The sequence below is a fragment of the Oncorhynchus gorbuscha genome, linkage group LG09 (assembly GCF_021184085.1).
Source record: "Oncorhynchus gorbuscha isolate QuinsamMale2020 ecotype Even-year linkage group LG09, OgorEven_v1.0, whole genome shotgun sequence".
Lineage (NCBI taxonomy): Eukaryota > Metazoa > Chordata > Actinopteri > Salmoniformes > Salmonidae > Oncorhynchus > Oncorhynchus gorbuscha.
This window is the reverse complement of record NC_060181.1, coordinates 39,106,836-39,124,380: the sequence shown is the minus strand read 5'-3', so window position 1 is coordinate 39,124,380 and position 17,545 is coordinate 39,106,836. Positions and strand designations below refer to the sequence as shown.

Sequence of the window (17,545 nt, the reverse complement as noted above, 5' to 3'; positions counted from 1 at the left end):
CCTTACAGGCAACGTTATTATGGGCTCTCTCTGACGTCCCCAGGGGATGCTGAGGGTGCCGTAAAACTCCTAAATCGTGAGCCATATTTGATTGAAATAATGGTGACAAAGTTAGACTTACAGACAATAATGGCATTGATATTACTCACGTGTAGGGTCAAATAAACACACAATGTGACATTAATGAAACGTGTCGAGAATTTAGTCAAGCCAAGCAGTAGGTGATTGCGCGTTTACTCTAGTCATGGCGGTAGTTAAAACCCGCAGTAGCTTGTTTATTTCTGCCTGGCCATGGTCTTGACTGTACTGTACTTCGGCAGACATCCATCCCTACGCCAAAGTTAGTAGTTGCGCTGCGGCCAGCCAGGTAGCCTTCGCCGCTTGATTGCTGCGGATTTTTTAGTCACTGACTGGTGTAATTTTAAGACGTGGAATATTCTACTTGTTCAATAGCACCTTTTTACCTATAGCCTATAAATTATTTGATTTTGTTCAGTTATCTTATTCTGTCCTGGTAGGACGCATATGCTAACTCTTCACAGGGCAAGGCTATTTGGGATAGAGCAAGTAAGGCCATTATTTGCAGCAGGAGTTAGTTAGCTTTCAAGCTAAATTAAGAAGTCTGTTTTCATGCCGGATTTCGAACATTTCAGATTTTCATACGCAAGCATGAATCCGTTATTGGGGGAGAACGCGTACCTGGTTCAGCAACAGCAGCATAACCAGATGGGCAGCAATTCGGATTCTTCTATGACAGGCCTAGACTCATACGGTGCACCTGACTCAGGCTTCATCTTGGGTGAGCACACTGGCTTTGGACAAGATGGGCTATCTGGCCTGGAATTTAGTGCGCTGCCACCTTCGGGACTCGGGTATCTGCACCTGAACAACATGCACCGTGCGCCGCCGCCCCCCGCAGCGATGGCCCTGCGTAATGACTTGGGCTCCAACATCAGTGTTCTCAAGACCTTGAATTTGCGCTTCCGCTGCTTTTTGGCTAAAGTTCATGAGCTGGAGCGTCGGAATAAAGCTTTAGAGAAGCAGCTTCAGCAGGCTTTGGAAAATAATGAGGACAATTCAGGAGAAGGACACAGGAAAAAGCCATTTACTAAGGAAATGGGAGTCCAGACTGGTTTCGTAGGGTCCATCGCAGTTAGGCCCGGACATATCCCCCTCCAGAACGTCAATAATTCTGCATACCTTCCCGGAGGCCTTCTCTCTCCATCACTCAACAGGCCTACAACTCCCGTCTTTGAGTCCAACAAATCAGTATTTAGGAACTCGACTCTGACTGACTTGAATTGCAACCTCAATTCCAACCAACTCACTCCACATATTTCCATCAGTCCTTTATTAACCCCTACCGATCCTTGCGAGACGATATCCAACATTAACGAGAAATATTTCCGTTTTGGGACTGGTATGTCTACTAACCCTCCTCCCCGGTTCATTCCCGGCGCAGTTTGGTCCTACAACCACGACCGCAGATTTGGCGCGGGGAGGGATTCGCGCATAACAGGCACGGGTGTGCCTTGTGCCCAAACGGACGGAGTAGGTGTACAAATCGACACCATCACCCCTGAGATACGGGCCCTGTACAACGTGTTGGGCAAGGTGAAACGAGAGAGGGATGAGTATAAACGCAGGTATGGATGAAGCGGTCTAACCATTATAGTTAAAGGCCTGGGGCTTTAAGCCTATGTTATTGTCAACTGTAGGCCTGATGTGTGATGTCATTTATTGTCTATACCCCAGGATTGGCCAACCCTCCTCCTGGAGAGTGTAGGGGTTGTCCAGCCCTGCTCAAATTACACACCCGATTCTACTAATCAGTGATCCTTTTTATAGTTACAGATACCATAACATCTGTGTCCTTCTGCCAAAGTCTTGTCTAACAGTAACCTGATTTGAGCCTAATGAACCATAGTGTGTTTTTGCTTTCTTAGAACTAAGTTGAAATGAAGAGGCATCATCATCATCATCCCCCATAAGATGCCTTCTGGTTTTAGCCACTCTACTTTTTCTCTTCAAATTGCCCCTGTACTTCCCAAGTGATATGCCATTACAAGGCTTCACTATAGGCTGGTTGGGGATCATAGTTCAAACATGGTTAATCACAGCGTTTAAAAGAACAGCACTGGCCAATCTCTTATCCAATGGGAGATTGTCTAGAGAGGGCTGAATTGGCTGGGGAGAAGTCAGCAGTACAATGTTTTCTCTCTCTCACGTGGCCTCTCTCTCTCTCACGCTCCCTCTCCCTCCTCCGCCCATCTGCGTTTCGTCTCACCACCTGCAATGCAGCACTGTACTGAAACCTGTGACCGCTAGTGGGGCCGCTAGCGGCTGTTCACATTATTCTCTCTTCTTCTTGTTCCCACTTTCTCTTCCTCTCTCACACTCTCTCTATCACTCCCTCTCTTGCCCCTCTTTTTCTCACTTGAACCCTCTCCCACTCGATTTCTCTCTTCCACACACAAACTCCCTGTTCCTCTCTTTCTCTCTCTCTCTCACCCCCTCTTACCCATCGCACTCGCCTTCTGCAGCATCTGTGAGAAGATGCCGACATCACTAAATGACACCCGTAACCTTCACTACAGCCTATAATCCACTGTCTGAATGTTAATGGCGACAGGGCAACGTCAACTCTCTGTTCACCAGCCTCTATGCCGTGCCAGCTGAAACACCTTCCTCTAATTCTCTTTTATTGAGAAGGTCAAATTGTTCAACATGGGAACATTTCCAATCATCTGCCTTAGATCGCATGACAAAAACGACTGTCTCATAACAATACAGTAACATACAATTAGTTTTTGTGTAATAAGTCTCCAGGGGGCTGTGTGAAGCTAGAATAGAATGGAACTTCATTTTCCATTCAGCTTATACAGTGTATACCTAAGGCAAAACCGAAAGTAGGGTTCAAGTTCAAGTTATCTTTCTTGTGCCAATTGGGAAATTTGTTGTGCAAGTCAGGGTTCAACAATATAAAACAACAACATTAAAAACGGTGACAACCATATACAGGTGAAGTCGGAAGTTTACATACACCTAGGTTGGAGTCATTAAAACTCGTTTTTCAACCACTCCACAAATTTCTTGTAAACAAACTATAGTGCATGACACAAGTCATTTTTCCAAAAATTGTTTACAGACAGATTATTTCGCTTATAATTCACTCTATCACAATTCCAGTGGGTCGGAAGATTACGTTCACTAAATTGACTGTGCCTTTAAACATCTTGGAAAATGACAGAAAATTATGTCATGGTTTTAGAAGCTTCTGATAGGCTAATTGACAACATTGGAGTCAATTGGAGGTGTACCTGTGGATGTAATTCAAGGCCTACCTTCAAAACTCAGTGCCTCTTTGCTTGACATCGTGGGAAAATCCAAAGAAATCAGCCAAGACCTCAGAAAAAAACATTGTAGACCTCCACAAGTCTGGTTTGTCCTTGGGAGCAATTTCCAAATGCCTGAAGGTACCACATTCATCTTTACAAACAATAGTACGCAAGTATAAACACCAAGGGACCATGCAGCCATCATACAGCTCAGGAAGGAGAAGTGTTCTGTCTCCTAGAGATGAACGTACTTTAGTGCAAAAAGTGCAAATCAATCCCAGAACAACAGCAAAAGACCTTGTGAAGATGCTGGAGGAAACAGGTACAAAAGTATCTATATCCACAGTAAAATGATCCTATATTGACATAACCTGAAAGGCAGCTCAGCAAGGAAGAAGCCACTGCTCCAAAACCGCAATAAAAAAAGCCAGACTACGGTTTGCAACTGCACTTGGGGACAAAGATCGTACTTTTTGGAGCAATGTCCTCTGGTCTGATGAAACAAAAAATAGAACTGTTTGGCCATAATGACCATCGTTATGTTTGAAGGAAAAAGGGGGAGATGCTTGCAAGACGAAGAACACCATCCCAACCATGGAGTATGGGAGTGGCAGCATCATGTTGTGGGGGTGCTTTGCTGCAGGGGGGGCTGGTGCACTTCACAAAATAGATGTTATCATGAGGTAGGAAAATTATGTGGATATATTGAAGCAACATCTCAAGACATTAGTCAGGAAGTTAGAGCTTAGTTGCAAATTGGTCTTCCAAATAGACAATGACCCAAAGCATACTTCCAAAGTTGTGGCAAAATTACTTGAGGACAACAAAGTCAAGGTATTGGAGTGACCTCAATCCTATAGAAGATTAGTGGGCAGAATTGAAAAAGCGTATGCGAGCAAGGAGGCCTACTAACCTGACTCAGTTACACCAGCTCTGCCAGGAGGAATGGGCCAAAATTCACCCAACTTATTGTGGGAAGCTTGTGAAAGGCTATTTGATTTGATTTTATTTGATTTGAAAGGCTACCCAAAATGTTTGACCCAAGTTAAACAATTTAAAGGCATTGCTTCCAAATACTAATTGAGTGTATGTAAACTTCTGACCCGCCGGGAATGTGATGAAAGAAATAAAAGCTGAAATAAATAATTCTCTCTACTATTATTTTGACATTTCACATTCTTAAAATAAAGTGGTGATCCTAACTGACAGGGAATTTTTACTAGGATTAAATTAATTGTGTACAAATGCAGCAATAAAAATATATTATTTCATTTTATGTGCAGATTCAGAAAGTTTATAGCCTGTGGGATAAAAGACTGGTTGGTCTGGGTGGTTGGGTGGGCATACAATGCGATCGTCTCCCCAAAGGTTAACATATCATTCGTTTTGCAAATTCGTAGCATATAGTGCGTTTTGTAATTCGTAACATATTATATGAAATGGGTGATGGACATCCACAATTTAATACATACCATACGAAACATAACATATCATACTAAATGGAGTGTCTCGGATTTACGTACGGAATAATACAAAATGCTATGAGACCAGGTTGAATTTACAGCATAGGCCACCCACGTATACTGTTAACAACAGGCTACTGCATCCCCACTTGAGCAGACTGATAACAGTGTGTATAGGCAACGTGGACTATGGCACATGCACCCTCCTGGGTTAGGCCACTTCACCTTCAGTAAGTGTTGCAGCAGGGTGCTCTATATGCATACTACTTGGTGTCCACAGCTGAGTAAGGGAGATTAGACACACAACGTGGATATACAGACTCCATCAAACTTTAGAATGAACTGGGTGGTTCGAGCCCTGCATGCTGATTGGCTCACAGCTGTGGTATATCAGACCGTATACCAAGGGTATGACGAAACATTTATTTTTACTGGTCTAGTTATTTTGGTAATACAGGAGGTTGGTGGCAGCTTATTTGGGGAGAACGGGCTCGTGGTAATGACTGGAGCGGAATCAGTGGAACGGTATCATATACACCAAACACATGGTTTCCATGGTGTTTGATGCCATTCCATTTGCGTTGTTCCAGCCCTTATTATGAGCCGTCCTTCCCTCAGTAGCCTCCACGGTTGGTGACTAGTTTATAATAGCAATAAGTCACCTCTGGGGTTTGTGATATATGGCCAATATACCACGGCTAATGGGTGTATCCAGGCACTCTGCGATGCATCGTGCAGAAGAACAGCCCTTAGCCGTGGTATATTGGCCATATACCACACACCCTTGGGCCTTATTGGTTAATTGAACCGCATGAGCACAACATTGTAGCCTATAGGAGATGGTATTAGGCTATCTACCTGGTTTCTATCTGTTATTTGGAACTATTTTACATACATTTTTTATTTAACCTTTATTTAACTAGGCAAGTCAGTTAAGAACAAATTCTTATTTACAATGACGGCCCACCGGGGAACAGTGGGTTAACTGCCTTGTTCAGGGGCAGAATGACATATTTGTACCTTGTCAGCTTGGGGATTTGATCCAGTGTTACTATCATACTATTTGTGAGACATTGTTGCCTTTGACAACGTTATCTACACTCAGTCACAGATGGTCGGGAAAATTGAGGTACTAGAATAGCCTAAATAGACAATAATGGTGATTGTGGGATTGAACTGCTAAAATTGGGGGTGTAATTGGAAGTTGTCTTCCCAGAAGAGACAGTGATGATAGTGCGATGTTGTGGTGATGACTTCCTCATCCATCTCCATGATCACTGTGTGCGTGTGTGCCTGTGTGTTTCAACAGATGGGAGGAAGAATATACATTCAGAGTGGACCTCCAGGAGAAAGTGGCTGAGCTGGAGGAGGTAAGCCCTTAGCTGTGTCAATGATAAAGGGCAACATATGTAACAGTTTAACTGTCGTCCGTCCCCGAACCAGGGACCCTCTGCATACACCGACAACAGTCACCCACGAAGCATCGTTACCCATCAGAGCGAGTGATGTCACCGATTGAAACGCTATTAGCGCGCACCACCGCTAACTAGCTAGCCATTTCACATCGATTACACTCACCCCTCTTTTGATCTCCTCCTTTTCCACAGCAACCAGCGATCCGGGTCAACAGCATCAATGTAACAGTTTAACTTTTTTCCGTCCCCTCGCCCGGGCTCGAACCAGGGATCCTCTGCACACCGACAACAGTCACCCACGAAGCATCGTTACCCATCGCGCCACAAAAGCCGCGAGTGATGTCACCGTTTGAAACGCTATTAGCGCGCACCACCGCTAACTAGCTGTATCGGTTGCGCATACATGTTTTAATAAATTACATATAGCCATTGATTATTGAAAAACAAAACATATGTAAATGCCTCGTGAGCTTAGTTCAACAGTCAAACCCCCTCAGAACCCAAAATAGAAGTGGGTTTTACTCCATTGTTGGTAAACAATGTAATTGTAAACAAACACTGTATAGTGTAGCTTTAAAACATGGTAAATCTATCATTTTGAACTCATGGATGGTGAGTCCTTGTGTCCATTGCACCGTCTATGAATTTGATAGTGGTTGCATTTCTCCGAACCCCCCCATCCCTAAGCTGTGTACCTAAAAAGCTGGAGGGCGACTGCTTTGTTATCGTTTGAACTGCAGGTTACCCCTTTTAAAATTTCCCATCACACTAACATTATGATTCCACCTCAGATCAGCTGGGTTGATTGGAAAGCAGTAGTAGAGAGATAGTGTATTGTGTAACTTGAGCTGGAAAGAAATACAAATTAACTATGCAATACACCACCCATTCTAGTTATTATGCATACTTATAATCAGTTATGTTTATGTCATACTTGCAATGCAAATAAGGTGTGTGTGTGTGTGTGTGTGTGTGTGTGTGTGTGTGTGTGTGTGTGTGTGTGTGTGTGTGTGTGTGTGTGTGTGTGTGTGTGTGTGTGTGTGTGTGTGTGTGTGTGTGTGTGTGTGTGTGTGTGTGTGTGTGTGTGTGTGTGTGTGTGTGTGTGTGTGTGTGTGCGTGTGTGTGTGCGTACAGGATCTCCAGGAGAGTGAGGTGTGTCAGGATGAACTGGCTCTCAGGGTGAAACAGCTGAAAGCTGAGCTGGTCCTCTTCAAAGGCCTAATGAGCAACGTGAGTCCCTCATAGTGACGTTGGAATAGCTCACTCAAGTTGTTGAGATTTGTATACCTCAAAAGTAGTCCCATGAGAGAAGGCTTAGAATAGGACTTTTGCCCTACTCACTTTTGAGTTATAAAATCATAGAACATCTCTAATTGGTAACACATTGGTGCGGTTTACTTCAAAAATGTATTTGAAAATACAAATAAGATTCGTGAACACATATTTCCTATTGCGATGGTCACTCACTCTCCTCTCCTCTCTCTCTCTCTCTCTCTCTCTATCAGAACCTGTCAGATCTGGACAGTAAGATCCAGGAGAAGGCCATGAAGGTGGACATGGACATCTGTAGACGCATCGACATCACGGCTCGCCTGTGTGATGTGGCCCAGCAGAGGAACTGTGAAGACATGATCCAGATCTTCCAGGTCAGGACTGCTTATAGGCCACTATACAACTAACTATACTATATGTTAGGTAGCCCCTAGACACTGATATGAGATCCGTTTAGCGTTTACCACCATAATGGTTAAGTGTAGGATTTTCCCAAGATAAGCTGATTCTAGATCTTTTGGAGCAATCGTCGATTGGTATAATTACAGCATGACCCATTCTGTGGAAGCAAGTCCACTCATATCTTCTAGGTCAATTCATGTTAATTACACCTTTATCACACTGCTATTACACTGTTATTCCACCTTTATCTAGCAGATGGCCACACCTCCTTCCACTCTGAATCGCCGGCCCCGAAAGCAGGCGGCCCAGTCGGTTAAAGGTGGTGATGGGGATGAACCAACTAGCATCTCTGAGAGCGAGAGGGGCAATGATGAGGAGTCATGTAGCACGTCAGCCAATCAGATCAACGAGGAGATGCAGAGGATGCTGAACCAGCTGTGAGTCCTAACTATGTGGAAATGGTCAGCAATCGAGGTCTGATAAAGTCTCAATCACCACAACTGGGGAGACACTCTACATTTCAGACCATGATTATTTGAATCAGGACTGTTAGAGTTGGTCTGGATTAAAAGCTTGCACACTGCTCATCACCAGGACGAGTCTGTCACTTGTAAGCAATGAGCGGACCAGAGTCGGCCAGTAAACTACACTGAACAAAAAAATAAACGCAACACGGAACAATTTCAAAGATTTTAGTGAGTTACAGTTCATATAAGGAAATCAGTCAATTGAAATAAATGAATTAGGCCCTAATCTATGGATTTCACATGACTGGGAATACAGACATGCATCTGTTGGTCACAGATACCTTAAAAAAATAGGTAGGGGTGTGGATCAGAAAACCAGTCAGTATCTGGTGTGACCACCATTTACCTCATGCAGCCCAACACATGTCATTCGCATTAAGTTGATCAGGCTGTTGATTGTGGCCTGTGGCATGTTGTCCCACTCCTCTTCAATGGCTGTGTGAAGTTGCTGGATATTGGTGGAACTGGAAGATGCTGTCGTACACGTCGATCCAGAGCATCCCAAACATGCTCAATGGGTGACATCTGGTGAGTATGCAGGACATGGAAAAACTGGGACATTTTCAGCTTCCAGGAATTATGTACAGAATATGAGGTGATGGCGGCGGATGAATGGCACGACAACGGGCCTGAGGATCTCGTCACGGTATCTCTGTGCATTCAAATTGCCAGCGATAAAATACAATTGCATTCGTTGTCCTTAGCTTATGCCTGTCCATACCATAACCCCACTGCCACCATGGGGCACTCTGTTGAAAACTGTCGCATCATCAAACTGCTCGCCCACACAGCGCCATTCACGCTGTCTGCCATCTGCCCAGTACAGTTGAAACCGGGATTCATCCATGAAGGGCACACTTCTCCAGCCTGCCAATTGCCATCGAAGGTGAGCATTTGCCCACTGAAGTTGGTTTCAACGCCGAACTGCAGTCAGGTTAAGACCCTGATGACGAGCACACAGATGAGCTTCCCTGAGGCAGTTTCTGATAGTTTGTGTAGAAATTCTTTGGTTGTGAAAACCCCCAGTTTCATCAGCCATTTGGGTGGCTCATCTCAGACCATCCCACAGGTGAAGAAGCCGGATGTGGAGGGCCTTGGCTGGCGTGGTTACACGTGGTCTGCGGTTGTGAGGCCGGATGGATGTAATGCCAAGTTCTCGAAAACGATGTTGCAGGGGGCGTACGGTAGAGAAATTAACATTCAATTCTCTGGCAACAGCTCTGGTGGATGTTCCTGCAGTCAGCATGCCAATTGCACGCTCCCTCAATACTTGAGACATCTGTGGCATTGTGTTGTTTGACAGAACTGCACATTTTAGACTGGCCTTTTAATGTCCCCAGCACAAGGTGCACCTGTGTAATGATCCTGCTGTTTGATCAGCTTCTTGATACGCCACACCTGTCAGGTGGATGGATTATCTTGACAAAGGAGAAATTCTCACTAGCAGGAAAAATCAGAGAAATAAGCATTTTTGTGCATATGGAACATTTCTGGGATCTTTTATTTCAGCCCGTGAAACATGGGACCAACACTTTACATGTTGCGTTTATATTTTTGTTCAGTATATAAATATATGTACAACTAGTAAGCCATACTATTGCAGGAGGGAGTGTGAGTTTGAGGACGACTGTGACAGCCTGGCCTGGGAGGAGACTGAGGAGACTCTGCTGCTGTGGGAGGATTTTCCAGGATACACTCTGGGAGCAGTGGAGACCCAGGGAGAGGTAGGCCACTATACCTGCCACTGGCTGATTTAAGTTTTGTATTTACCACTGTAATGGTTAATGTTAGGAGCTGGCTAGGTAAGCTGATCCCAGAACTGTGTTAAAGGGCGTGTTTCACTGTACTTCCTGCTTATTAATTATTCTTATGGTTGGGCTACCTTGTCTATGTGTCTCTGTCCTACTTTAAACATTGCATGTATGACTTTGACATTGATATGTCCTGATCCGTGGATCACAGTGTAAATTAGATAAGCTGGTAGCAAGCACACACACACACACACACACACACACACACACACACACAGACACACACACACACACACACACACACACACACACACACACACACACACACACAGACAGAGGCAGGGCAATAGAGACACTTTGGAATTGAGCTGTACTTACGCAATGGATTGGCAGTATATTACATTTCCATATACTGATTGACATTCCTTTTATCTCATGTATATTAGGCAAATAAGCACAAAACAATGTGTTTCTCTCTCTCTCTCACACGCACGCACACACACACACACACGCACCACGCAGCAGCAGGAGGAGTCCATAGAGAAGGTGATAAAGGACACAGAGTCCCTCTTCCAGACTAGAGAGAAGGAGTATCAGGAGACAATCGACCAGATCGAGGTGAGACACACCCAAACATACAAAAGCCCTTCTCCAAGTACCACAGTTGTCCCCCTGCAGATTGTACAATATGAGGACTTTGCTGCAGGATAAGGCTTATTTATAAGCCTGCAGAGATGTAAATACATAGACGTTTCTCTGGGATTATTAAATGATGGAAATGAACAAGTCAGCCATTCCATGTGCTTACATGAATCACCGCTGAAATGAGTTCCTATGTAGATGATAAGATACATTGAAGTAACCAATTGAAGGCAGTGTAGTCTTTCCAGAAGCTCTCCTCTTGCTTGCTCATTTGCTAGTTTCTCTGTTCCCCGTGGCAACGATAGGAAGTACAAATACAATCGACCTAAAAGAAGACTACAAACTAGAAAAAAAAAAGATATTTATGCAAACGACTGCAGCCTGTTTGGTTTTGCGCTTGCAAAGATCCTGCCCCTCATCACTCCAACATGTTTGTGGTGACACTTCAACACCAGACAGCAGACTTACAGTATGGATTGTCTCACGTTACGTCTCCACAGTTGGAGCTGGCCACGGCTAAGAGTGACATGAACCGACACCTGCACGAGTACATGGAGATGTGTTCCATGAAGCGAGGCCTGGACGTGCAGATGGAGACGTGCAGGAGACTCATCACCCAGAGTGGGGACAGGTATCAGACACCTCCACATGGTGCTGAACGCTCACCCTAGACGCTCAGAAAGATACCCTAGGTATGAGATACCTGTATGAGATATGCAATCGGTCAACGAGATACCCTAGGGATACCTAGAGATACCCTGGTATTAGATACCAGAAAGAGGTCAAAGATAGCAAGATGTCAAATCAAAATCAAATCAAATGTTCATTTGTCCCATGTGCCGAATACAACAGGTGTAGGCTTTACCATGAAATGTTTACTTACAAGCCCTTAACCAACGATGCCGTTTTAAGAAAATAAAAGATTTACTAAATAAACTAAAGTTTAAAAAAGTAACACAATAAAATAACAATAACGAAGCTATATACAGGGGGTACCGGTATCAAATCAAATCTAATTTTATTGGTCACATACGCATGGTTAGCCGATGTTATTGCGAGTGCAGCGAAATGCTTGTGCTTCTAGTTCCGACAGTGCAGCAATATCTAACAAGTTATCTAACAATTCCACAACAACTACCTAATACACACAGATCTAAGTAAAGGGATGGAATAAGAATATATACATATACATATTTGGATGAGCAATGACCAAGCGGCATAGGCAAGATGCAATAGACGGTATACAATACAGTATATACATATGCGATGAGTAATGCACGATATGTAAACATTAAAGTGGCATTATTAAAGTGACTAGTGTTCCATTTATTAAAGTGGCCAATGATTTCAAGTCTGTATGTAGGCAGCAGCTTCGCTGTGTTAGTGATGGCTGTTTAACAGTCTGATGGCCTTGAGGAAAAAAAGCTATTTTTCAGTCTCTCGGCCCCAGCTTTGATGCACCTGTACTGACCTCGTCTTCTGGATGGTAGCGGGGTGAACAAGCAGTGGCTCGGGTGGTTGTTGTCCTTGATGATCTTTTTGGCCTCCTGTGACATTGGGTGCCGTAGGTGTCCAGGAGGGCAGGTAGTTTGTCCCCGGTGATACGTTATGCAGACCTCACTACCCTCTGGAGAGCCCTGCGGTTATGGGTGGTGCAGTTGCCGTACCAGGCGATGATGCAGCCCGGCAGGATGGGTGCCATAGGTATCCTGTAAAAGTTTGTGAGGGTTTTAGGTAACAAGCCAAATTTCTTCAGCCTCCTGAGGTTGAAGAGATGCTGTTGTGCCTTCTTCACCACACTGTCTGTGGTCACATTGGCACGGTACCGAGTCGGGGGTACAGGTTAGTCGTAGTAATTGAGGTAATATGTACATGTAGGTAGGGGTAAAGGGATAATAAACAGGGAGGGGGGGGGTCAATACAAATAGTCCGGGTAGCCACTTGATTCATTGTTCAGCAGTCTTATGGCTTGGGGGTAGAAGCTAATGAGCCTTTTGGACCTAGATTTGGCACTCAGGTTAACTCTTTAATTCTCCCAACTGTACTGATAGATTTCATACAGTATATTAAATGCAAAACTAGACAGACGGAAATGCTAGTGACAGAAGAACAATATTCTACTCCACGATGCCAGAGGGATAAGTACAACATATCATACAATGGCAGCGATAAACACACAACATTGTAGACAGGTATACGCAATGGAGAATACAGGTCCTGTCGTTAGCCACACTGTACCTCACTGTACTATCGTTACATTGACCCGTCTGTGAGTGTGGTAGCCTGGTCCCAGATCAGTTTGTGCTGTTTTGCCATCTCCTATGGTCATTATTACTCCAATGACCATAGGAGTTGGCAAGACGTCTCAACAGATTTGGGACCAGGCTAGGAATTACGGACCATTGAGTCATCTTATCTCGAGAACATTTATTGCCTGTTGTCTTGACTCCACCTCTCTGACTCCCTTTCAGGAAATCTCCCCCTCTCATTACTGCGGCAATGGAAGACTCTGATGACGGAGAGAAGGAGTGGAAAAAGGGGTCCCCACCCACAGACTCTGAAAGTGATGAACCCTACTGTGAAACACAGGTTAATAGTGGTACGGTCCCTCACTTACCATGGAGGAAGTCCTAATCCTTACTGATGATGCCCTGTAAATGTACCATAGTCTGGATAGTGCTGCTGTTTACATTTGTTGCCATCAATTATGTAAAACTAGCAGACTCTTTCCAGGGCCATATATCATCACTGCCCTCTTGTGGTTCAGGTTATTACAACACCTAATCTGAGGATAGGACTAAATGGCACTTAAAAACATTTCAATGAATTTCTTAACATTGTGCTATTTATATCTCTTCTTATATGATATGAACGATCAAAATATATACATTTTTGTTAAGTTTGCACATTGACCTTGCTGTTTGTAGCAAGGTCCACCCAAAAACTATTTGCACACAGTTTTTGTGGAATAAATGCCTTATGTTACATTGCAGTTACAGATTTGAAACCACAGCTGCATTTTTGATGGCAAACAAAAAAAAATGGCAAACTATTTGCACAGGATAAGTAATTATCTAGTAGTCTGTTGCAGACAAACAAAATGAGCATTTGCAATTTGCTAAAAGGAAAGGACCTAGCTGTTGATAGTCATCTATGAAAATGTATTTTCTTTATAATTAATGTCCTTCTCATGATCTATTTTGCCTTTGTTTTAAAGAATGTATACCACTTCTAGGAAACCTGTAGAAAGATTGCTTAAAAAGGCTTTACATCCTTCAACATTCGTATATACACAACATGTTATTAACAGAAGTTCACAACATTTGTATTTATGTGGAATTGATTATCCTTTACTTTATTTGATTACATATTCATACATACTTGATTCATTTATTTCAGCACTTTTTCAGTCATCATTGAAATTCAGATCGCTATGTCTTTTTTTATATTCAAATAACTAAAAAGAAAGTATGATAGTTGATAGATTTTTTTTTTAACATGAAATGCAGAGGATAATATTATGTAGTTTTGCAAAGATAATTCACAAAAGCCATTGCTATAAAGTTTAGAGTCAAAAGTAAAACATTGGTACCGTTAGCTTTGCACTGTTATGCACATTGCTGGGATTCCAAGCTATAAGCAAACATAGAAGCATACTGCATTAGACCCATGGATAGTGTTGATATCACAACCCACATAAATAAGTCCTACAAAAGCACACACTTAATGCTAGCGTATCAATCCCCAGCCAGCAGTGACTTTATCTTGAACTCAAAAAAGCTCTCTGATCAATCAACGGGGGAATCAGACTGCTATTTTGGTGCACTTTTAAAATGGACAGCCAAGCGGTATGAGTTTAAAGGACGTGGACAAAGGGAGAAGTAGGCTAGAGTAGATGTTGGTCCTGTTCAGGACAATCTAACATACTGCTAGCAGGCGAAATAACTTCTTTGGGAGATCGTTCAAGGGCACTCAAACTGTGACATGTTTTATGTAGTAACACATGAGACCTTCATTATCTGAACACGGGCAGTGTGTTTAACCATCTGCTTTGTGAGATCTGCGGTTTTGTCTCTGGATGTGGCACAGTTTCATTGCACTTGAACATGCTCAGTGTTTACAGTTGGAGAAAACGTAAAACAACAAACATATCTAGGGCTCGATTCAAATCAGTCGCGCGGAAGATCAGCGTTACAGCGCGATTGACATTTAAAAGCAAGACTCCGCGTTTGCGGAGACTCCGTTCAAGGTGAACGCTGCATGTGTCGGCTCAATCAGAAACGACCTTTACATTTCAATCACACTACAACACAGGTTGTCCGCGCTCCGGATTGAATCGAGCCGCTCCTCTGTTTATTGATGTCTGAAAGCCTATTGTAAATACCCCCCCCCTATATTGTACAGTTTGTAAATCTCCATATATAGGTTGCACAAATGGATCTATATTCAACAGTAATGATAAACACTGTATAAAAACTGAAAACATATAACACCTGTACTAGCTATTACTGAATGTAAATAACATCAATGTACACTGAGAAGACAAATCCATGTAAGAGAAGCCAGGAATGCATGGAAGAGATTTCGTATGAGTGAAAAGGTGGCCATTGTATAGGGAGTGTCTTTGCGTGTTCTGAGACTGGCTTCGTTGGTGTGCATGTACCTCTGTCTAGTGCTGTCTGTCTTGTATTGCAAGAATGTTTCAGAGTTTACTTGTTCGCCTCTTTGGGGAATCAAAACATATCTTTCATATTATAAAACTTGAATGTCTGCCTAGTAAATCCTCTCATCTTTACCGCAAAAGAGTAAACACGGAAGAAAACAACAAGAGCAAAAGCCGTGTTAAAACTTGCATCGCCATAGCCATCAATAGACTGCCATACCTCGTCATGCAACTGTGTACAGAAGCTCAGCAAGTAAACTTTTGAAAACATCAATGTTGAAATATGAATATTAGCAACAGCTGTGTGAGAATGACGATTATATGTGGTGAAAGAGTTGAACAATTACATTTACAGTCTCAAATGATATACACGGAGTATACCAAACATTGGGAACAACTTCCTAATATTGAAACAGCCCCAATTCATCGGGGAATGGACTCTACAAGGTGTCGAAGGCGTTCCACAGGGATTCTGGCCCATGTTGACTCCAATGCTTCCGACAGTCGTGTCAGGTTGGCTGGATGTCCTTTGGGTGGTGGACCATTCTTGACGGGAAACTGTTGAGCGTGAAAAACCCAGCAGCGTTGCAGTTCTTGACACCAACCGGCACTTAAATCTTTTGTCTTGCCAATTCACCCTCTGAATGGCACACACACATACACAATCCTTGTCTCAAGGCTTAAAAAACATTCCTTAACTTGTAACCTCCCCTTCATCTACACTGATTTGAAGTGGATTTAACAAGTGACATCAATAAGGGATCATAGCGTTCACGCAGGGGTGGGCAACTCCAGTCCTCGGGGGCCTGATATGTGTCACACTTTTTCTCCATCCCTAGCAAACACAGCTGATTAATCAAATTGTATTCTAAATTGAAGATCATGATTAGGTGATTATTTGAGTCAGGTGTGTTAGCAGGGGCAAAACTGTGACACCAATCAGGCCCTCGAGGACTGGAGTTGCCCACCCCTGACTGGTCAGCCTATGTAATGGAAAGAGCAGGTGTTCTTCATGTATTGTACACTCAGTGTATATCGGTCAACATGATTGAAATGCAGGTGACTTACAAATATGAATGTGTCAAACAGCAGCATTGTATGGAGACGTTATAACGATTACGTGGTTGCAAAAAGAAGACTTGTACTCCGTTGAGACCAATATAAATGATCTGGGACTGTGTATACAATGCATCTGTGTAACATCACAACCTCCAGGTTTCTGGAAACAATAGGAAAACAATCAATGTATTAATGGAAGTGGTGAACAAAATAAAATATATTGAAGGAGACGGTGGTCCCTGGAGTTGTATTTGTTTCCATTCATTTCCATGGCTGTAGTTTGTTTTCCTTAGGCATACCCCCTAATGATTTTATCATTCGCTTTCCATTTGGACTTTCCTAAAAGAATGAAATGATGTAAAAAGGAGGAAGCACCAAAGCAAATCAACGAGTGAGCACTAAAACAACCCTAAAAACAGAGAACTGAGCCCATTGCAAAAACATTCATTTACCAGTTCAGCGCATTTAAACACTGTACCAGTAATCCTTTGTGCCCTCTGGCTGAAAGGAAAACTGTCGCATTGTGAACTTTGAAGTCATTGTGGACTCCGAGGAGACATTGCTCGAAAGCACGTCTGCTACGTGGCCACCGCAGCAGCTGAGCTCAACTTTCATCACAATCTGCTGCCTACACTGTATTTCTTGCTTCTGCGTTGAGCTTAAAGCGGCCAGTAGACACACGAACACAGACACCAACAAACACTTTATGTTGAGCTCCATTTCTGTTTAGCAGTGGATTTACTTAGACACTGACATGGCGTACTTTCAAGCGTTGTTGATCTAAGAAAAACAAAACAAAGCAGTAGGCTACCCCTAGAGGTTCACAAAGGCAAGTCAGAGCAACTGTCGTTTAAAAAAAATGGAATGATCAATTCTGAGCGAGACCGCACGTTTCCGCAAGTGATCGCTTCCATTTCCGTTCACTATATTTTTGCAATACTCGACAATATAGACTCTAAACTTTGACTTTAAAAAAATATATACAAATATATGGTTGTAAAATAGATACATTA

General features: G+C 43.1%; 1 protein-coding gene across 5 annotated transcripts; it reads left to right on the top strand.

Annotated features, from left to right (window-relative positions):
- The first annotated feature begins 297 nt into the window (after positions 1 to 297).
- LOC124043580 (non-homologous end joining factor IFFO1-like) lies at positions 298 to 15,936 on the top strand. Of its 5 annotated transcripts, none has more exons than XM_046362308.1 (9): positions 298 to 1,646; positions 6,111 to 6,171; positions 7,351 to 7,446; positions 7,722 to 7,862; positions 8,146 to 8,327; positions 10,021 to 10,141; positions 10,694 to 10,786; positions 11,311 to 11,441; positions 13,282 to 15,936. In XM_046362308.1, the coding sequence occupies exons 1-9, from the start codon at positions 631 to 633 to the stop codon at positions 13,442 to 13,444; spliced, it is 2,004 nt and encodes a 667-aa protein (XP_046218264.1). In that variant the 5' UTR covers positions 298 to 630; the 3' UTR covers positions 13,445 to 15,936. The 5 variants fall into 5 exon arrangements, with proteins under 5 accessions (XP_046218264.1, XP_046218262.1, XP_046218263.1 ...); XM_046362306.1 differs by having other exon boundaries at positions 10,691 to 10,786; XM_046362307.1 differs by having other exon boundaries at positions 8,143 to 8,327.
- The last annotated feature ends 1,609 nt before the right edge of the window (positions 15,937 to 17,545 follow it).